Source organism: Rhagoletis zephyria, unplaced genomic scaffold (assembly GCF_001687245.7).
Source record: "Rhagoletis zephyria isolate East Lansing unplaced genomic scaffold, Rhagoletis_zephyria_1.1 Rzeph_scaffold_02673, whole genome shotgun sequence".
Lineage (NCBI taxonomy): Eukaryota > Metazoa > Arthropoda > Insecta > Diptera > Tephritidae > Rhagoletis > Rhagoletis zephyria.
Genome location: NW_016159757.1, coordinates 45,105 through 67,810, shown reverse-complemented (window position 1 = coordinate 67,810; position 22,706 = coordinate 45,105). Strand labels below are relative to the sequence as shown.

Genomic DNA, 22,706 nt, shown 5'->3' with positions numbered 1-22,706 from the left:
AATTCTATAAGGGGTTTTTTGGTATGAGGAATCCATTCCTGCACTTATCTTTTTCTTAAACTTCCACCAGAGGGTGCAACAGAGAAAATTATCATATTTTCTTCGAAACCTATTTTCGAAATTCATTTCAGACCCATGATGTCTTCGGCAAATTTGCTTAGAATTGTACACAGAATCATCCTATGCTATACGCACACAGTAAAAAAAAATTACCCGCCCTAATGTATGGATAAAAATGAAAAAAGCGTTAAGGGTCCAAAAAAAGTCAAGTCGGAATTTTATTGCTCTCACCCTTAGGGCTGTTCTATACCAAAAAAATATTAACACTGTTTTATTCATTTTGAAATCAAAAAGGTCGCTCAAAGCGGTCAAAGTTTTCCATGGGAAAAAACAAGTTTTCGTAGAAATGGTATAAAATTATTAAAAATCAATATTTTTCGATTAGAAAATATCTCTGTTTCTCTTCACGAGTATCCCAATAATAATACCCAATTGTATATTTAACCATTATTTATAGTAACTATATTTTATAGTTCAGCCAAAAGTTCCAGAAATGGGGGGACCAATAAAAAATCTTTAGTATTAAAAATGGTTAAATAAACAACTGGGTATTATTGTTGGAAGTTTCCTGAAGAAAACCAAGGTTTTTCAAACGAAAATATTGATTTTCAAGAATTCTTTACCATTTCTACGAAAAGTTGTTTTTCACCATATAAAAAATATGGATACTTTGAGCGCTTTGAGCGACCTCTAAATATCTTTTGATTGCGTATTAAAAAATAGCGCTATATTTTTCAGTATAAAAAAGATCTTAGGTGAGAGCACAGAAATTCAGACTTTACTATTTCGCATGCATTTTTGGACCACCCTAATGTACATACTTTAGCATTATGGTCCCGGATTGGCTCGTGCAATTAGCACCTTCTGTGAATGCGTTAATTCCCAGCCGGATTTTTTTATAGTTTCACAATGCTTACTTGCAAATCGTCCACTTTTTAACACCACAAATTAATTGTTTTTAATTAAACCAAGCTAAAATGTGTCCATTGCGATTTCCTACAAAGATCTATCAAAATTTTCACGTAAATAAAATTTTGATATAAAATTGTGTGAGGATTATAAGGCGGATATCAGTTTGTTTTTATATTCGTCGGAGTTAGGGAGTTTTGACAGCAATTAAATTTTAGGCGAACGAATTTTGTACAATTTAAGTGAAATGAAAAAATTTGTGGTGAGTGAAACAGAAAAATTCCGCGAAAACTAAAGAAAAATTTATTCTATTAAATCCTGCTTCAGTTTGGCTTAAAAGACGTAAAAGTAAATAAGCGTCTAAGCAAGAAAGTGAAAAGGACACTTCGTGCACTTCCACTGATATTTGTGTTTCTATTCTAAACAGGTACTCGCCAGCTTTGCCGCTTGTGTTCAGCTTGCGCTGGCGCGTCCAGATGTCAGTCTCGGCTACCGCTACCACCCTGGCTACAGCAGCGCTGGTGGGGACTCAATACAATCACCGGAAACCACGGGTAAACACTATTTTAACGCAGCGCCCGCCTTTCCGTTCAGTGCTGGTGGCTCTGCTGGCGGCAGTAGTTTTAGCAGTTCCGGTAGCGTGGAGAACCACGGATTCAGTGGTGGCAGTAGCAGCTACGGCGGCGGCTCGCCCTCGCACTCCCTGAGCGGTTATGGCGCACTCTCTGGTAGCTTTGGTGATTCCGGCGATTTTGGCGGTACATCAGCAGGCAACAGCTATCAGGCGGATTATGTGTCTGGCAAAACGCAATCAGTGCATTACACTCAGCAAGCATCGAACTTTGTCGGCCAACCACCAATAGTGACTAAACACTTCTGGCTGCACTCTGCCCCTCAGGATTATGATGAACAGCAAATTGTGCGCTATATAAATATTGGACAGCCCCGTAAGAACTACAACGTTGTGTTCATCAATACGCCTACATCGAATGTGAATAAAGCTAAGATTATTGCCAATGTTGCGCCGGTGGAGGATAAGACGGCTATTTATGTGTTGGCCAAGAAGGCAAACGCCCTGGATGTTAGCGCGGAAGTGGCTACACCAGCGCCCATCGTCCATAAGCCAGAAGTTTACTTTATTAAGTACAAAACTCCTAAGGAGGCGATACACGCACAACACACCATTCAAGGTGAGCTAAAACAACAGCGTTGCTTAAGTGAAAATTACTCTAAGAAATACTTTTTCCTTCTCAGCTCAATATGACGCTTTAGGTGGCTCAAGCGATCTATCAAACGAAGGTTCGATTCCTGTGTCTTCCGCTATAGGCAGTTTGGGTGGCTCAGGCGCCGATGATGCTGCGGACTCACATTCAGTTGTTGACGACAAAACGCAGCAGAACTACTTGCCACCGAATCGCAATTAGTCTGTGAATACTTCTTCCAATTCCTGAAACATTGACACGGGGTAACCACAATAAATTTGGCGTATGCGAGGTATTGCGCGCCAAGCGACGGTATAATGTTTTACTCTGGAGCATATACATACATGTGAACATTTTCAAGCCAAACTGACTAGATTTGTTACACTAATTCCAATTTAAGCAACATTAGTTCGGTTTAAGTAGCATTCTTTCCTTACATTTTTTTTAGTTTGTATATTCATCTAAGAACCTATGTAAATAAATAAATGCGAATACAAATTTAATTTACATTAGTATGTATTTTAACGCAAAGTCGGAAATTCTCACCAAATCTTTCTTCTTCTTCTGCTTCTTTGGCCTCCAACTGTCTAAGCGATTTCGGCCGCGTTCAATATACACGCCAATCGTTTCTCTTCTGTGCCAACTGACGCCAATTGGAATGCCATGTGAAGCCAAGTCCTTCTCCACTTGGTGTTTCCTTCGAAGTGAGGGCCTCCCTCTTCATCTGCTACCTACCACCGGCGGGTTCCGAGTTGAATACTTTCAGAGATGGAGCGTCGGTGTTCATTCGAACGACATGCCCAAGCCAGCGGAGCTGCTGCACTATTTCCATGTCGTTGTAAAGCCCCTTCCCCAAATGATAAGCGACAATCGCTTAGCGCGCAATAAAACGTGACTTCGTTAAATTCCTAAAAGAGTATTCAACTGGCAGGATATACCACCCAGCGCCCCCACGACGCTTCTGGTGCGAATTGAGTCAGTCCTCAATTCGAGCACATGCTCAGGGTCACTTCATTTGAGGTTCACCACTATTGGCCATTCCCGACCCTAATGCGGAAGAGCTCCCTCTATTAAACCGGTGGAAGAAAGTTAAAGCCCCTCACCACCAATTTAGTCGCCGCCGGAATGATCTTCAGAAAAGATACAAGTAGAAAACCCCACAACTCGATTTTCAGCCAGGGGACCCTGTCATGATTAAAGAAGATTCGCTTCCCCCTCTTCCAAGTGGCGATTAGAACGAATCGAAAAGTTCGCACGGTCCTGATAGCCACACAAAATGAAGTTATCACGTGTCCACTGGCCAAACTGTGCGTTATTCCAACGAAGAATACTCCACGCAAAGCACAACAAATACTGATATACATACATATTTTCCTCCTGTATATTAAGAGTCTTAACTTCCCGTTTAAATACAGTACCCAAGTACTTCCCGTTTTTCCGGGCCAACGGAAAAGGCATTCCAAGCAGCGCACATCTGCCAGAAAGGCGCCACTGAAGGAAAGGTACCCGACAACAAGGGAAGCAATGGGCAGAAGAAGACATATAAACGGAGCAACCAGGCGCCGCAACGAACACGAAACGGCGAACTACCAGGACCACACCACCAACCGTGTTCTTGGCAACACCATCCAGTAGCTGAAAGAGCTGCAGAAGACGCTTAGCAACAAAATCTTGCAGGGCGGTGTAAGCCGCCGCTTAAACCCAATACAAGGGCCGTGCGCGAGATCATTTGTCGCAGCTGTTTGGTAGTTGACCGACATCAACTCCAAAAGCGAATCGCCTACCAGCGGTCAAATCAGCTAAAAAGTAGTTCTAACGCTACGCGCACACTGCAGCCGGCATCGGCCGAATTGTGCTCGGCCGATATCGGCTATATGCGGGCGGTATGAATAAACACTTGCGATTATATGAGCGCTCTCACACATAAACCGATAACCGAACCGACATCGGCCGTTGACGTCCGTCAGTGAAAATAAATTCAAACATGTTTGTTTTTCTCGTCCGATGTCAGATGAAAAGTACCAAAATGGACTGCGAAAAATTAACTTATTGGGTGCAAAAATAAAAAAATTACATATAAAATCACATGTTTAGAGTATGCCAATTAAAATGTATCAAAATAAAATTGTGTGTACAAATACTGTCGGCAAATAATCTGGTTAAGTGTGCGCATCATTTCGGACGGTCAAATTGTTCAGCCGAAATCGGTCGGCCTATCGGATACAATGTGCGCCTAGCGTAATACTAATATCGGGCAATGCGCATGCGTCCATACTTTGAAATTTTAGTTCAATTTGACATCCCAAATTTAACCGATCGGCCAAAGGTTAACCAACCGGCTCGCTTGGTTGCCTTTCGCACTCACCTACTTTAATTTACATATTTCCGATTAAAGGAGAGATTTTTGTTTTCGCCGGAAAAGTACAAAATTTTGTTTATTCACTCAGTGCTAATCCACAATTTCATAAAGGGTTTTGGTTTACAAAATAAAGTTTTCGCTAGTTAAACTTTTAACCAATTTTCGAAATTTTGAAGGTGTGCGAGTCAAACGGTCCTCAGATTCGGATTCAGTGGGTCGAAATACATATCGGTAGGTGGGTCCGTTTAAAAGCACACTAGATTTTTTTGTGTGCCAGTGTAATCAACGAAATTAAATTTTTTAATATACATAGATGTATGTAGATATGCAGCGCTGCTTACACCCCAAAAATATTCGTAAATAAATTTGTTTACCCAGCTTGTTCTGCACGGCACACTGTGCGGCGTCATCCAAGGATACTACTATGTATTGCACCTATAATAATCCAAGAAGTTCCCTCTGCTGAAGTTGTTGGAATGAATAAGACGAAACCTCGTGTTTCACCATTTTATATTTTTGCCAACGAATCGGAAATTTAATTCAGCTGCAAAGTACGTTTGAAAAAGTTAAAATACTAGCGGAGTATAAGTGCCGAACCAATATGTCTCCACCTAAAATAATTCGGTCATAATTCATACATTTTATTGCACTTTAATTGCTAAAGTGTGTAGTCATTTTAGTTGAGCGCCCATAATCAGTACAAACATCTATAAGTATGTATTACCAAAAGTTAAACGAAAATATGTAGATACATTTCGATAACTCACAATTCAAGGTTCCTTCAGAAACATTAAAATTCCAAACTAAAATTAAATATTTAAACGAAATATTAAAGTTAAACTTTTATCTAATAGCCAACACAAATACACTAACAAAAAAAATTGACGATGATGACAATGAAAGCAACAACAAAACAAAAACAGCGAATACTCAAACTATGCGAAGGTTTTGGGCGTCTAGCGCCAATCGAAAAGGCGCCAAATTTATTAACAATTAAGTGTTGGATCAAATTACGCGCTCCGAGATGGGCACATCGATGTGAAATAACTAAACACCAAAACTACCGATCAGGTTATACATATGTACCTACTAAAATAGCAACATAAAAATAAAGTAGTACGATGAAAAGATGACATGAAAATTAATAAAAAAACGGCATACTAATAAAATGCTAAATTAATAATAGTGAATATAATTATTTTGAAACTATTCCATATTCAGACAATAACAAACGAGCAGCTAGAATTCGACTATAGTAATACGATCCCAAACACTTACTTACTCATGCAGTGACGCAAAAACACCACACAATACACTCACCCGACCAATCTAAATCAACTGTAAATAAGCGTCAGTGAACTCGCCGATTCTTAGCAAATGACAACGGACAAAGATTAGCGCAACCAGCAACGACACAAAAAGAGCCGCTTATTTTTTAGGAAGGCGCCGATGATAATAAAAATAATACCGATCTTTGCTATGCTAAATGTCGAAATCTTATTTTTAACATCAACATACCAAACCAGTCTTCATTCGGCCACCGACAACACTATCGCTTTTTTGCCAAGATCGTCAAGTAATGCAATATTGGCAATAAAAGCCGGAGATCTCTCTTTTAAATATTGTCAGCACCAATAAAAAATTACATAAATTTTAAATGCTCGGTCATCACATGAGTGCTCTCGCGGAACAGAGCAGGACGGTCATTATGAATTCCTAATTGATCATTATCATTTGTTAATTTTGACAGTCGTAAATATAATGCGACTAATATCTGAATTAAAAAAGCACGGCGATACCATATCAGCGGACCAGATGAAAGTTAACACGAACGAAGAAGTGATATTTTGATCACTAAAGCAGTTTGGCACTTGTAGTCATCGATCAGCGCCGCACAGTGCGATTGTTTAACATAAATTAGTGTTAAAAATATTTATGCTTCCTTAGGACCCGTGTTCGATTTCTGGTACGAGCAACATCTAAATTAAAAAACATATTTTCTAACAGCGGTCGTCCCACGGCAGGCAATGGCAAAACCTTCGAGTGTATTTCCGCCAAAAAAAATAGCTTCTCATAAAAAATCGAATTGACTGCCTATACGGAGGCGGGGTAAAACTGTAGGTCCCTCCATTTGTGTAATAACATTAAGACGCTTACCGTAAATTGGAATAGAAGCGCGACCAAACACTTAGCAAAAGTGTCAGCGCCAAAATATATTTATTAAATAATAAACTTTTCAGCGAAATGCAAAAATTACTAAACTTAAGCCAATTCAATTGGATTTATGCTCTAATGATTGAAAAGAAACAAATTTTACAGCGCAATTCTAGCTAAGATAGTTGAAAGTCTTTTGTAAGACAATTAAAAGGCAGTAGCGGTGCACGGGCATTACCACTTTATTGGTAGATCTACCAAATTTTTAGCTATATTATATTTTCTACGAATTTTACCAGCAAATGTTAAAAATGTACCAATATTTTTCGGAAAGAAAGCAAAGAGATTTAACTGAACGTACATATATTGTCATGGAAGACACCTTAAATAAAAATGAAATAGTTATCCCTGACCATAACCAATTTAAAAGCGAAATTGCATCTCTATACGCTGTATTTATGTGTTTATGTAAATATTTTTCTTTTGCAGTACGTTTGTGTGGCGGATTGCCAAACGAATGGGCTGCAAACTCAACCATTTTGAATCTAAAAGTAATCAAAAAATTTTTTTAGCGGAGAATAATTGTTTGCGGCCCCCTCCTATTCAATTAATACATTGTCCGAATAAGAGTATCCGTGATCGAATCAAATTTTATACGAAATTTCTTTTTGAGCATTTGGTGGTGAGGGAAAAAGGCGGTCATTTCATTTCATTCGATTCGCATCGTTTCATTCGATCAGGGATGCAGTGATTCGGGCCCAGTTTTATGTCTATGTAAGTTTTTTGTTGAATATTTTATTCACGTAAATTAAATTTATTGTTTTTTTTTTGTATAAAAATACAATTTATCCCAAAGCGAATTCATATAAGGTGATATCAGCATTATCTTACATATATGTACCATGTTTATGGCAGCCACAAAAGCTAGTGGATTTTAAAACCTCTATGATCCTAGATTTATTAGCCCTGAAACAGCATCTTTGGCATATGTTTTTCGATCTTTTGTGAAAACAGCGCATAAATATGTATTTAGCTGTAGCATCACATATATGTATAGATAATATTTTTCCGTAGCTTTGTACTTTGTGCTTGCAATTTTTACCTGGCAAAATTTGTTGCAAATAATCCTAGGCAGGGAAACATGAGGAAAATATCCGATTACTTTTGAAGTACGAGTGGTAGGTATTTAATGGATTATTTTCGGACTCGGATTAGTGGCCAAGCACAATGCAGTGACTACACCGTGCGACAGTCNTTTTGCAGTACGTTTGTGTGGCGGATTGCCAAACGAATGGGCTGCAAACTTCAACCATTTTAAATCTAATAGTAATCAAAAAATATTGTAGCGGAGAATAATTGTTTGAGGCTCCCTCCTATTAAATTAATACATTGCCCGAATAAGAGTATCCGTGATCGAATAAAATTGTATACTAAATTTCTTTTTAAGCATTCGGTGGTGGGGGAAAACAGCAGTAATTTTATTTCATTCGATTCGCATCGTTTCATTCGATCATGGATGCTGTGATTCGGGCCCAGTTTTATGTCTATGTAAGTTTTTTCTTGAATATTTTATTAACGTAAATTTAATTTATTGTTCTTTTGTATAAAAATACAATTTATCCCAAAGCGAATTCATATAAGGTGATATCAGCATTATCTTACATATATGTACCATATTTATGGCAGCCACAAAAGCTTGTGGATTTTAAAGCTTTTTTCAATGATCCTAGATTTATTAGCCCTGAAACAGCATCTTTATTTGGCATATGTTTTTCGATATTTTGTGAAAACAGCGCATAAATATGTATTTAGCTGTAGCATCACATATATGTATGTATAATATTTTTCCGTAGCTTTGTACTTTGTGCTTGCGATTTTTACCTCGTAAAATTTGTTGCAAATAATCCTAGGCAGGGAAACATGAGGAAAATATCCGATTACTTTTGAAGCGGTATTTAACGGACTATTTTCGGACTCGGATTACCGACTAAGCACAATGCAGTGATCACACCGTGCGACAGTTAATTTTACACACGAAAAAATCAATATATATTCACAAAACCGTGGGCCAAATATATTAAAACTGCGTTTTTAGTTTTTCTCTCTGACGTCAGAATTTTTTTTAAAAGGACTTTGAAAATTCTAGGATATGATTGAATANAAATATATTAAAACTGCGTTTTTAGTTTTTCTCTCTGACGTCAGAATTTTTTTTAAAAGGACTTTGAAAATTCTAGAATATGATTGAATAAAAAAATTATTCAAAAGATGTGGTGCACTGTAGAATAACAATATGGGTATCAATTAATAGGAAAAGTTCTGTAGAATAGAAAAAAATATATAATTTTTGGGNTGCGGTGCATTGTAGAATAACAATATGGGTATCAATTAAAAGGAAAAGTTTTGTAGAATAAAAAAAAATTAATTTTTGGTTGCACCAGGCCGAATAAGTATTGCAAATGTTCTTTTAAAATTATATGTCAAGGACTAAAAGGTTAACTACCACATCCTCGAATTTCCTCCTTCTAACTTTATTAGTTTTAGATACAAAAAAATTTACACCTCTATTTATAAGATATTGGTAGTTACAATATACTTAAATGAAGACACTGGAATCATTATTATGGAACCACCTATGCGCTCTAAAAGAACAAACTGACCGTATGATATACTTACGGTTTAAATAATCTAATTGCTTTGTATACAAGGGCGTAGCCAGCCTTTCATCTAGGGAGCAGGAGTTTATATAGAGGTAAAAAAAGGTTTTTAATTATTTTTTATTTTTTGTGTATATAAACCGAAATTTTTTTGTTTAAGAAAGCTTAAGTTTTCTGGTANTGCGCTCTAAAAGAACAAACTGACCGTATGATATACTTACGGTTTAAATACTCTAATTGCTTTGTATACAAGGGCGTAGCCAGCCTTTCATCTTGGGGGCAGGAGTTTATATAGAGGGAAAAATGTTTTTAATTAATACTTTTTTTTGTGTATATAAACAGAAATTTTTTTGTTTAAGAAAGCTTAAGTTTTCTGGTAGCCTTTACAACGATACCAATTTTTTAAAAATCTTATACACGAAGTATTCAAATATGCATACCAGAAGAAAGGGGGTTAAATCGCCTTTACAACGATACCAATTTTTTAAAAATCTTATACACGAAGTATTCAAATATGCATACCAGAAGAAAGGGGGTTAAATCGCCTTTACAACGATACCAAATTCTTAAAAATCGGTTAGTAATTTGTTTGTTTAAAATATTAAAAAAATGTATTTTTTTCGTTTTAAATATTTTTTCTCAAATTTTTACATGCAAAGTATACAAATATGCATATCAGAAGAGAAGAAGGGGTCTAATCACGTTTACACAGATACCAACTTTTTAAAAATCAGTTCACAATTGTTTGAAATATAAGGTTTTTAATTTTACGAAGACCCGACCTTTGCCCCCTTATAGCACTTGTAATATAAGTTTGAAAAAAAAAGTTATAAACCATTTAAATAAAAGAAAAAGGCGGTCTACGAATGTATTTTTTTTTTAATTTTTTAGTTATTTACATATAATAATAAAAAATAATTTTTTACCAAGGATCCTATTTCGAATCTCTCTCGATTTCGGAGGCTAACTTCGAAAAAGGGAGAAATTCCTTTTTTACCTATGACTCAATCTCTTAAAAAAAATTGCTTTGGTCCAATACCCAGCGGAGTGCTGTACAAAGTAATGATTCTAGTACCTTCATTTATGTATATTGTAACTAGCAATATCTTATAAAGAGAAGTGTAAAATTTTTGTATCTAAAACTAATAAACTTAGAAGAACGAAATTAGAGTGTGTGTTAGTCCATGACATATATTTTTTTCAAAAATAAATATTGGAAATTTCCAAGGATATTCAAGGATAAGGTTTTAAAAGGACATTTATTCATCCTGGTGCAACAAAATATTATTATTATTTTTTTAATTCTACAGAATTTTTCCTTTTAACTGATATCCATAATGTTACTCTACAATGCACCAAATCTTTTAAATAATTTTTTTATTCAATCATACGCTGGAAATTTCAAAGTCCTTTAGAAAAAAATTCTGACGTCAGAGAGAAAAATGAAAAACGCAGTTATACTACATTTGACTCTTAGTTTTGTGAATATATTGACTTTTTCGTGTGTTTTAAAAATTTTTGGTTTTTGTCGCACGGTGTTAGCATCCGGAACGAGCTGAATTGCAAAGCGTACCTTTCAAGGGTTCCACTTCCCTTCCATCTTTGCAAACTTCTTTACTTTTACAACATTCTCAAGATAGCCTTCTTATTTGGAGTTTCTCATGTTGAAGCAACCATCTTTGTACATACATACATAAGTATGTGCTTATCGATTCGAATCACAAGCGCCCAGCTTTAAAAATAAAAACTGGTTTAAAGGCTTGTCATTTTTATGAGCTGCTAAGGCGCCAAAATACCGAATATGGGATATAACCGGGGCATTAAAAGAAATACAGAACATTTGGAGTCCCGTACGAAATAAATAAATTACCAGGACAATTGACCAAAAAAATGGGGACTGCCCTGTATAATACAGAACGGATGGTCACCGTGCCTATATGAGTAAAAACATGTATACAATATATAAAAGTATGTATGCATAATTATTTGTACACAAATTGTACATATTAAGTATACTCGTAGCTGTTTCATTTTCATGTCTACAAATCCACTGTACAACGAAGCAATAACATAATAACCAGTAATGACAATAATAAAATTACACATACAATGGCCATGAATTTCCAGGAGATTGATTAATTGAGATGGCATCACAAACTCTTATTTAGTATAATTCGTATTTACATAGATATATATGTGGCTCTTTAGATTACAATCGGTAGTCAGATCACAACATAGATCAAACAATCAATCAAAAGATTTTCGAGACGACCAATCGCATACCTAATCAACTTATAACTAACCATAAAAAATGCAAATCAGTTAACAAGCGATTGTGTTGTCGCCCAAGTGTAAAAATAGTATGTATATATACACCTATGGCCATATGTATGTATCTATGCAGTTACTGTAGCGGCTACTTCAAACATCTAACTGGGTTAATCCGCTAGTCCAATTAGATGTAAACGATGTGTCAAATTGCTGATCGTAAAAATTCAACACATTCACACTCGAGATACTGATCATAAGAAAGCTGAAATGAAGTTCACTACCTACCGCTCTTTGTACAAAAACATTTGATGTTACAAATAGTTGCTGTATGTATGTAGGTCAGTACCAACGAATGCTTAACAGTTGACAAAATCAGGACATACTTTTTTTTGTCACGAGACTTAAGTATTACCTATCCTTTATTAAATAGATATTCGCGTTAGTCCGCTTATAGAAAATCATTAGGGGTATTCTCGGTGTTTTGCAAAGCCCTTCCACGGTACAAGCATTGCGCGGATTGCACGATAAAAACCGGTTTTTCTATGGTACAGCTTTGCAAATCGTGCAATCCGTACACCGTGCAAGGGCTTTGCAAAAGTGCGAGAATACCCCTATTAATAGCTTAATAATTATGCAAATATTTCCTTGGCACTTCAAAAAGCCATGCGATGAACAATAAACGAGCTTAGCGACCCAGTTCTGCGCTTAACGATCATAAAATTGCTTAATTTAAGATGGCGTTGACCACCCATTAGTGGTCGGCGGTAATAAAATGCTTGGTTTTGCATATTTATGAGTGCATATACTATGTATGTACATACATACAAAATATGTGTGTTTTAGGTGATAAGCTGAGGACCAACAAAATGTTTGAAGCATTAAAATACAAATATATACATACATACATATGTACATTATTCCATCACGTCAACTACATATATCTCATGAGATTAGCAGCAAGTTCACCACAAAAGACAGTCAATTTTGAAGCCATGTCCTTAAATATTTCTCCTCCCAGAAGCTATCCATCAATGAATATGAAGCTTATATTTCTACACTGTTGCACTATGGGAAATTTTACAAATTATTTGGCAAAAATTAATTATGGCTGAACAAGTATCCATATTAATAACAAAGGCCGAAAAGTTTAAGCGTTTGCTTGGAATTGCTTATTTTGCTTTTTTCAATGTATAAAGCTAAGTACGGACCACTGGGCGACCACTGTTATAAAAAGCTTTTTCAATTTAGATTTTGCCCAGGCCAGTGATAGAGCCCAGGTCCTACGGAGGCGTAGTATGCCTACGGTGACCATTTGTACTGCTTTTAGCGGGACAGCACCGACTTTGAGAAAATTGCCCCGCTGAATATTTTTTTTATGTCCCAATTTTTTGGTATTTGTACCGATCAAATCTCGATTTTCAGTGTTTTCTTATTAACCCTTTGAGGACCAACGTTGCTTATAGACAAAATTGACATTTTGATTTATATGTAAATCTTGTTGTTTAGATTATTTTTCTAAAGTTTTGTTTTAATTTGTCTTCAGATTATACATGGCATTTGTAGTATAACTATGTTCTAACTGAAGTGCTATACAAAACTAACTATCACTTCTCCGTACGGATGTGTAAAATTTATTACATTTCTCAAGCCGTGTTTCGTTTTCTCCTAAAACAAAAATGGTTTAAATTAACAAAAGACTCGGTTAAAGTTAATTTGGATTCACTTCAACATAATTTATTTGGATTTGATTGGCTGTGAAAATAATTCTGTTTTATTTAATAATTTGCATTGCAATGCCGGGGAAAAGACATGCTGACATAGGTCGGCGAAGTCAATAAAATGAACAACGAGCTACCTCACATGCCAACTACACTGATGACCAGCGAGCGACCGAAAATTTTATTATTCGTATTGGTATGTCCGAATTACATTCGAGAGCGACTGGAAATTTACGACAAGAAAAAATCCAAGTTCTCTGATTTTCATATTTCCATTTTATTAAACTGAGCAAGGCATGGCCGGGCAACTCCAGTTCTAAATAATAGCACTAGTTTTATAATATATATTCCACCAATTAAAACAAGCTGGAGCTTAAAAATACTTTAGAATAGATTTACGCGCTTTTTCTTCCTTATTTTTTATGAACAACTAAATATTTCATTTGTTTCGTAGTTTAATACGAATTTTCGTATTTTTTGCTTGATGCATTTCGTAATTCGCATTATAGCAATTTAACTTCCTTTTTCATGACATCACTGTTCAGTGTCTATTATAAGCTGTTGCTCTATACCAAAATCCATATATGTATATTGATACAACAGCAATGACTTCGCTGAGAATGTCTAACTAAATACAAATACGATCTAAATGAAATTATATTTTTAGAGCTTCGCAATGTGCCTGACATTGAACTTGGTATAAAAACCTTGCGATTTTTTTTTTAAATTCAAGATTCAACGAGACAAAATTCCACGATAAAATTAGCACATTATATCGGAAGCAATAAAAAAGAGATTGTCACCCAATAGTAGTTGGCGAATGATAAACTTAGATTTAAATACCCATGTTCAATTTGTTTTTATGCTGAAATTTAGATTTTTCGCATTTTAGTGACTTATTTAAGTTTATTAACACATCATCGCACGCAGAATGCGCTCCATACAAGAATAATTTGCATAAACATTTACACAAAAAAAAATAAATAAAAAATAAATAAACTACTTTTTAAAGCAACCAACTTCCGAATGATAAATGACATCGCTAAAAGCTACATATGTTGATGGCAGCGAGGGTGTTGGCGAGCAGTGAGCACTCCCGGCTCTGTTTTGTGAATATGAAATCTTACACTTCCCATGCCTCTTCGCCCAGTTGCCATTGCCTTTTCTACTCTAACTTAGTTTTCATAACTATGCCTTAAAATGTTGTTTATTTTTGTATGATTTGGTTTTCTGCATAATTTAGCCATTATACAAATAAGTCTAGCTAATGGAGAAAAATAAAACATTAAATGCTGCGCGCAGACCTCTATTAAAACAAATTTGGAAGTTTTCTATTGCTGCTGCTTTTTTCTTTTAATTCTTATCGCAAAAGCCATAAACAAAGTGGCAAAACTTACATGCTCCCAATTTGCCAATTTTTTTGCTATTGTTGTATAATATTATAACACCGTGGGACACAGTAAATTTTACACACAAAAAAATAAAAATAATATATTCGCGAAACTGTGGGTAAATTATAGTAAAACTGCGTAACTAGTTTTTCTCTCTGACACCAGGATTTTGTTGAAAAGGACTTTGGAATTTAAAAAATATGTTTAATTCAAAAATTATTTAAAAAATTCAGTGCAATGTAGGATAACATTAAGGGTGTCATTTAAAGAAAAAATTCTGTAGAATTTTAACAGAATAAATTTTTTGATGCATAAGGACNGACGAAATGGTTATGGAAAATGTCCTTTACAAATTGTGTCCTTGAATATCCTTGACAATTTGCAATTTTTTTAGTCGGGGGTTCGGAAGTCGAATACCGGTAACTCGAAAATCATGGGTGGTTGATTTTCGAGTTACCGGTATTCGACTTTCCGCTGTCGCATTAAACATGGAGTTGTCCTAAGGGGTGACAATTGACTCCCGCTGCGTAACTTTGCCCTAGTACTTGTAGTAGTAACTCGTAGCCTGTAACCGAACCACGTTTTGTATCTCGCTGCGTTACCAGGTACTAGTAATAATAAAGGCTTCCATAACAAAAGACATTTACTTGCGTTTGATAAAAATCAACAAAGCACGCCAGTCGTTACTTTTCTGTGCCAACTGACGACAAGTGAAGCCAAGCCTTTCTCCACCTGGTTTTTCCATCGCGGTGGGGGCCTCCCTCTTCCTCGCTACTACCAGCGAGTTCCGGGTTGAATACTTTTAGAGCTGGAGCGTCGTTGTCCATTCGAACGACATGGCCAAGCCAGCGGAGCCGCATTATTTTAATTTTCGCTGCACTATGGACGTCGTTGTAAATCTCATACAGCTCATTGTTCCATCGTCTGCGGTACTCGTCGTCGCCAACGCGTAAAGGCCCGTAAATCTTCCGCGGAATCTTTCACTCGAATACTCCAAGAGCCGCCTCATTGGATGTGGTCATTGTCCATTCTTCTGCGCCTTAAACTAAAAAGGGCATGATAAGTGACTTATAAGAGTGTGGTTTTCGTACGTCGAGAGAGGACTTTACTTCTGAATTGTCTACTCAGTCCAAAGTAGCACTTGTTGGTNCAAGGGCATGATAAGTGACTTATAAGAGTGTGGTTCTCGTACGTCGAGAGAGGACTTTACTTCTGAATTGCCTACTCAGTCCAAAGTAGCACTTGTTGGCAAGAGTGATTCTACGTTGGATTTCCATGCTGACATTATTATCGGTTCCCAAGTAAACGAAATTCTCTATTTTCTCGAAATTATAACTGTCAACAGTGACGTGGGTGCCAAGGCGCCGACGTTTAGAAAATAAGAAAACCTATATACCCCTATGTTATTCGACATGCTGAATGCGAATCCGAGGTCCTTTAGCCTCCATCACGTCAGGTTCGTGGTCAATTGAAGGTCAGGTAGGGAAAGATTCATTGAATAAACCTGCAAACTCAAGGTACCCCCATATTCGGACTCAGCGACAACAAAAAACATTTTTGTTTTTTTTTGATAAATGACTTGTCCAATTTGACCCTCAACTGACCACGAACCTGACATTATGGAGGCTAGCGGACCTAGGATTCGCATTCAGCAGTGTGAGCTTGCGGAGAAAATTTTGTGCAAAAAGGAAGAAAAAGTATGTGTTAACGAGAGAACATACGTCGAAGCGGCATTCAGCGAAGTTCAGGGCGTTGAGATTTATAATGCAACAAAGACAAATGGGGTCCAAGATGCCTTCAAGCTAAAAATGTTGGACAAGGTCCTTGGTTTTTGTTATTTTTTGGCCTAATATATACTTGGTGTGGCAAGCCATCTGCCAGTGTGGCACGAAGAGCAAAAAATTTATTATCACGGGATCTAAAAATCAAGTAATTTATATGAAAAAGTGTTTGCAATAACGTTTTCTGTCGTTCATAATGCAACATAAGGGCTCAGTTCTTTTCTGACGCGATTCAGCATTGAGCCATTACAGCCCTCTTGCCATGAACTGGTATGTCAGATACGGAGTAGATATTGTTCAAAAGGACCACAACCCATCAAACTCATCACAATGGCGACCCGTTGAAAATAATCGATAGAAAATAGTTAAAAACGAAAGGAGACAATCTAATGTTAGTAGTATTTCGAAAATAATTGGCAGAGAGCAGCAGATACCGTCACAAAAACAGGTGTCCATATCCTAATGAGAGTGCTTAAATGTAAATGGTGCCATTCTGTTTATAATGAAGATAATTGAAAAAAGCTTTTTGCTTAATATAGTAAGCTGAATAAAGAAGATGACAAAACAGAAACCTTTTTTCTTAGGTTGTGTAATATGTTGTTATAATTATTTTCGGCTGACTAAAATTTTTCGTGTCCATTCTTTATGTTACACTTTTTGGAATCTTCATCTTGCATCAATAATGAGTGAATCGAAATATCTCCAAAGAAGGAATTTTTGGTACAACTTTACCAGAAACTATACATTTATATACTACGATAGTTGTTTAAAAATAAAAATGAATCATCCAAACTACTATTAATTGCTAACTCGTTTAGTGCATTGTTAACTAATTAATTACCGACCTGCATTAATTCACACAATAGGCTTTCAAGCAAGCCGTCTACAGGCGACAGAAAACGACAGTGCACTTACATACATACATACANGTCAAGCAAGCCGTTTACAGGCGACAGAAAACGATAGTACACTTACATACATACATACATTCCTATAAACACATGTTCACATGTAAAACAAGAGTGTGAATCTGAACAATCCAACAACAAAAAAACCAACCAAAAACAAAAAATAGCAAGGCAGGGTCAAAAAACAAAAAACTTGCTCAAGAAGATCAATACCACATTAATAACAATATCTATTAATCCATGTTTGTCTTGGAATTCATGCCGCCTGGTTCACTCAATTAAATGAACTCAATTTTTGTTGGTGCGCGGCTACAATAAAATGTCACACTTTTAACATTAGACCAAATGAAAATAAAGGCAATAATAAAGACAATAGCATTAAGAGGTTTGTTAGGCCTATCGAATTGGTTTCAATGTAAAATATATATTATGCAGACGAACACAACGACACAAAACCAAAGCAAATCTACATATTTGAAATGTGATGCACAAAAAATTGAAGATGCTCAATTTATGCAGCAGCCACATGAAAGGCAAGAGCGACCCCCACATTGTATATAAACTATGTAGATCATTAGGCCTATATCCAGTAAACCAATTCAATTCGATACTAAAACATCAGCGCGGTGTGTCGGGACAAACTAAGCGCGAAACGTCTAAGGAAAATTAAAAAAAAAACGCAAACGAAAAATATCAGCGCAAAAGGTGCTGAAGTGATTGTGAAGCTATTAAAATTTATTAAAAATATATTTTTATTAAAACGAAAATGCGTGTCCTGATCGTGATCGTCGCTATCTGTGCTATCGGCATCTATGCCGCTCCTCAACATGGATATGACTACGCCAGCAGCAGCAACAGTGTATTATCAGCACGCGCTGGCAGCAACGGTATCCTTCCAGTTGGCGGTGGTGGTGGTGGTGGTGCTGGTGCTGTTGCCAACGGTCAAGGCAATGCTCTAAACCATGGCAGCGGGCGCGGTGGTGACAAATATTTGCCACCCGAATCCGACCAACAATCACCACTCATCAATAAACAATTCTACACAATCTCCGCACCCGAAGATAATACACCGAAAGCAAAACATTTAGTTTTGGGCAAACCGCAAAAGAACTACCGTGTGATCTTCATCAAGGCACCACAACCCGATGACGTTAAGTATTCGGCTGAATTTGCACCACAAGAAGAGAAAACTGTTATCTATGTGCTGCACAAGAAGGGCGAAGATGTCGATGCGGCCAACATTGCCACACCAGCGCCAACCGTGCCGAGCAAACCAGAGGTGTTCTTCATCAAATACAAGACACCTGAGGAGGCACAACAAGCCCAGAAAGAAATTCAGGGTGAGTATTTAGAAGATTCTCAACCAAAGAGTAACTGACGATTAGGTCACAATACATAGAATTGAAAGCATTACAAAGGGGCTCGTATGCATGCTAATAATTTCTTTATAATTTTCAACTTTCAGATCAATACGACCAACTGGGCGGAAACAATCAATTCGGCGAGGATACGGCACCTATTACCTCGGTCGTTGGCGCTTTGGACAGCCTCAATCCTGATGGCAGCTATAATTATCGTCAAGTGAACAGCAACAGCGGCAGCTCTAATTTGTCTGACGCTCAGCAGCCCAGCTCACAACAGCAGCTCAGCACACAATATTTGCCATCTTTCCTAAAGCTTTAAAATTGAGATTTGACACGAATTTACGACCTGAATACCTATTTAGTTTTAGTAAGTAGACTTTTTNACAATTCGTGATTTGATGTTCTCGGGAAAGACCCAGCAGAATTTGCATACTTTTTTTTTGGTATTTTCTTATTAGTTTGGCATTCTTTTTACGTGGGATTCTTTTCGCTTGATACTAAAATAAGCTGCACCGTTTCGTGAATTCCTTTAGCGCAAAATGTATGAATATTGTTGCTGTTTATACAAAGTTTAGTATCAGCTATTAAGCTAATATTGGAAATACCCAGAATGAACAGCTTGTCATCATCCCTTAAATGTACATGGTTCCATAAAATATTTAGTAGTAAAATATTTGGTATTTATTTACAGTTTTTAACTCGGCAAATAATTTTTTATAAGAAATGGAAACAATTTTTTTAACCATTTCGATATTCCGCCCACCAGGCATGGAATCTGGGGACACTAAGTAGTCATACAAAACTTTGATCTGATCACATCTTTTGTACTTATTGGGCCACCGTGATAGGTACAAGTTATTTTTAAGCAAAAAACAAAACCGACTTCAATTCTCATATAAAAATTTAAGATTATCGTTAATCTCTTCATGATCCAATGATCGTATTTCGAATGGGGCCACCTGTGAAGTAACACCTTTCCTTTAAAAAATAATTGTAGAAATCAGTTAACGTGCTCAAAAGTTATGCGGTAACATATTTACATACATAAAAAAAAATAAGTGGCACAATTCAAAATATGGCATTTTTGAAATAATGCGCTAAAAATGTACACAGAGCTTTTATTCACCTTACAGCAAAAGTTGGAGCAAATTTTTGTTATAATTTGTTGAAAAAACTTAAGGTAAATTCTCCCTGCCCATATGATTAGCAGAAAATTTGAATATTATAAATTTTTGGATAATGGGCGTGGCGCTGCCCACTTATGACCACAAATGTGTATCTCGGTAACCGATTTACCACTTTCCACCAAACTCGGCGCACTTAAAAACCTTGTTACGGAAAAGCAATTTGTTGAAAATTATGCAAATCGCACTAAAATTACAACCGCTTCCCCTTATAACGGTAAATTTCAGAAATACGAAAACTCCTATATTTCAATAACTGAGGACGCTAATTTAGTTCAAGTTAATAGTTACGACAAAGTTAATAGTTACAACAAAAGTAGTTCAGTAGTACTTGTTTTTAAATGCGGCCGAAGGTCGCCTCCGCGGAAAAGTGTTCTGCGCAAAACTACTGTGGCCCCTGATCTAGTTTAGCCTAGGCAAAACTAGTTTGTTCTTAAATCGGGTTTGGCCGGTACCATATACATAGGTGTATCTCCAAAATTAGTTTCTATTCGTACTTATCTCCCTTAAAATAGTTATTTTCGAAAATATTACATATTTACAGATCATATCTCGAGGATATATAAAATTCGGGTTTCGCCCGTTCAGTACACGTTTTGGTGAAGCTCTAAAGATTAGTATATTTTCTACGTCAAAAATGTTTACCAAAATTTATTCGACAGGGCAGTTGTAGCTCTATCAGGCAAATTTTTAGAAGACATGTTGATCCTATAAGAATCTATGTATTTTGTTTACAAATTATCAGCAAAATGTAAGTGCGATTCATAAAACGTGACAAAGTGGCATTTTTGGCGAAATGGCGATGTTGCGAACAAAGTTGTATGAACGACCTATCCCAACTCCGGATTGCAAATGTAAAATTAAAAAAAAATGCCGCGCGTTAGAGAAAAGAAAAGTTTTTACAATTATATTTCGAAGCAGCCTCAACTGATATAATTTTTCTTTAAGTATTTGAAGACAATAAAAAAACATTTGTTTCGCGACTTTGACTTTGCAATGATTGCCAGCTGAAATACTATGGCAATTTCGCGATTTTGTCGCAAGAAAGTTTCCATAAAAAAGTAATCAGCTATGTCGCAAGGTGACAAGTGCGACATTGTCAACAACTTTACGACATTTCATGAATCCCACTATAATATTTGTCTGAACATTTGTATGTTTGCTCAAAACGCTTCATTACCATATTAGGTGTAGTTTATAAATAAGCATCAAAGAATACGCTATTTAATTTATCACATAAGACCGTTAAATTCAATTTTACGCTAATTTAAGCGGAAAAGTATTTGGGGCGATTTTTGGGAAAGATTAATTTTAGTTTGGCGGCAAATAAACGACGCTATAAGACATAAGGAAGGCGACAAACCAATGACTAAGCTGTGCCGCGCCATGCCGTGCCCGTAAAAACGCGTCTGAGTTGCGCTCAATACAGGCAGCGAGCTAAGAAGATTATGGGCTGGTTTCTCCAACTCAACTTAACTTAGTTAAGCCATTTTTTGGACTTAAGTCAAAACTTTAACTACTTTTTATTCAGCTTATTTTTAACTAAGTCCAAAAAATTGGCTAAACTAAGTTAAGTTGAGTTGGAGAAAGCAGCCTTATGAGTTGCGAAAACAATAGACGAGATGCGCTAAAATGCAATAAAATTCTTAGGTAAGATTATGCAAAACGGATACTACATACAAGCGACAAAAAAAAGCGTGAAACCATTTATTCGTTTCACAAAAAAAAAATCACTCAAAAAAAAAAATCACTCAAAACTAAATTGATAGCATTTGAAGTCAAATAAGGAGCGTTAAAGAATAGCAACTCGCTCAAGTAGGCGCCGCTGCGGTGCGGTGTGCTTTTTGGTACGATATACATATGTTGTTGTTGTTGTTGATGCTTCTAAGACAAATTATATACGAAATCAGAGCAATGCGTTTTACGCTCAACTTTTACCTCGAATTTGTCAACCGAACCGAACAACGTACGCCGGCGATCGATGCCAACGCCTTTGATCACTCCGCACGATGCGCGAAAATTTGCATTGATTTTGCGAATTTGTAGTGCGAAAAAGCGTAACAATTCGCATATAAAATGATAATGCAATTCAGACAGGTCAAACAGTGCAACCGTAACCCTCTTAAGAGGATCAACGCAGTGAACGAACAGAGTACAAAAGTGTAGTGTCTGTGTTTGTGTGAAAGAAACAAAAAGTCACCTTAGTTTTGTTCGGTCATTTTTTTTCCACAAAGGATTACTTCAGTTTTTACGCCATAACAATGCGCTCCTTCGCTTTACTCGCTTGTTTGGCGACCATTGCAGCCGTCAGTGCCGCACCACAATTACGATATGACTATGGAGCACAACCAGCGGCCAGCAATTTTGTGTCCTCAGCACGGGGTGGTGAGAAATATTTGCCACCGGCCACCACAACACAACCGCCCAGCGTACACAAACAATTCTACACGATTTCAGCGCCGGCGGATGATAATGAAAATTCTAAGCCAAAACATTTGGTCATCGGGCGCCCACAGAGGAACTATCGTGTGGTCTTCATAAAGGCACCAGGCTCTGATAACTCTAATCTCAAATTGTCAGCCGAATTTGCACCACAGGAAGAGAAGACTGTCATTTATGTGCTCAGCAAGAAGGATGATGAGCTGACAGCCAATGACTTTGCCACACCAGCGCCAACAGCGCCCAGCAAACCTGAAGTATTCTTCATTAAATACAAGACACCCGAAGAAGCGGCAGCAGCGCAGAAGG

General features: G+C 36.7%; 3 protein-coding genes across 4 annotated transcripts in view; 2 read left to right on the top strand and 1 right to left on the bottom strand.

Moving 5' to 3' along the window:
• Positions 1–22,706, bottom strand: part of LOC108367414 (endothelin converting enzyme 1) — a 68,184-nt gene that overhangs the window by 9,548 nt on the left and 35,930 nt on the right. The window lies entirely within an intron of this gene.
• Positions 18,177–19,107, top strand: LOC108367415 (uncharacterized). The gene is made up of 2 exons (XM_017622022.1): positions 18,177–18,750; positions 18,876–19,107. The coding sequence occupies exons 1-2, from the start codon at positions 18,177–18,179 to the stop codon at positions 19,091–19,093; spliced, it is 792 nt and encodes a 263-aa protein (XP_017477511.1). The 3' UTR covers positions 19,094–19,107.
• The window catches only part of LOC108367416 (uncharacterized), a 10,754-nt gene continuing 9,811 nt past the window's right edge, over positions 21,764–22,706 (top strand). Inside the window, exon 1 of the mRNA XM_017622023.1 lies at positions 21,764–22,654. Coding sequence (XP_017477512.1) covers positions 22,220–22,654 — 435 coding nt within the window. The 5' untranslated portion in view covers positions 21,764–22,219. The remainder of the gene's footprint in view (positions 22,655–22,706) is intronic.

Bases quoted from the DNA above. Each gene is read 5' to 3' on its own strand.
- LOC108367415 (XM_017622022.1), top strand. From the start codon at position 18,177: ATGCGTGTCCTGATCGTGATCGTCGCTATCTGTGCTATCGGCATCTAT. The intron at 18,751-18,875 runs GTGAGTATTTAG...TTCAACTTTCAG, and splicing joins AGCCCAGAAAGAAATTCAGG to ATCAATACGACCAACTGGGC.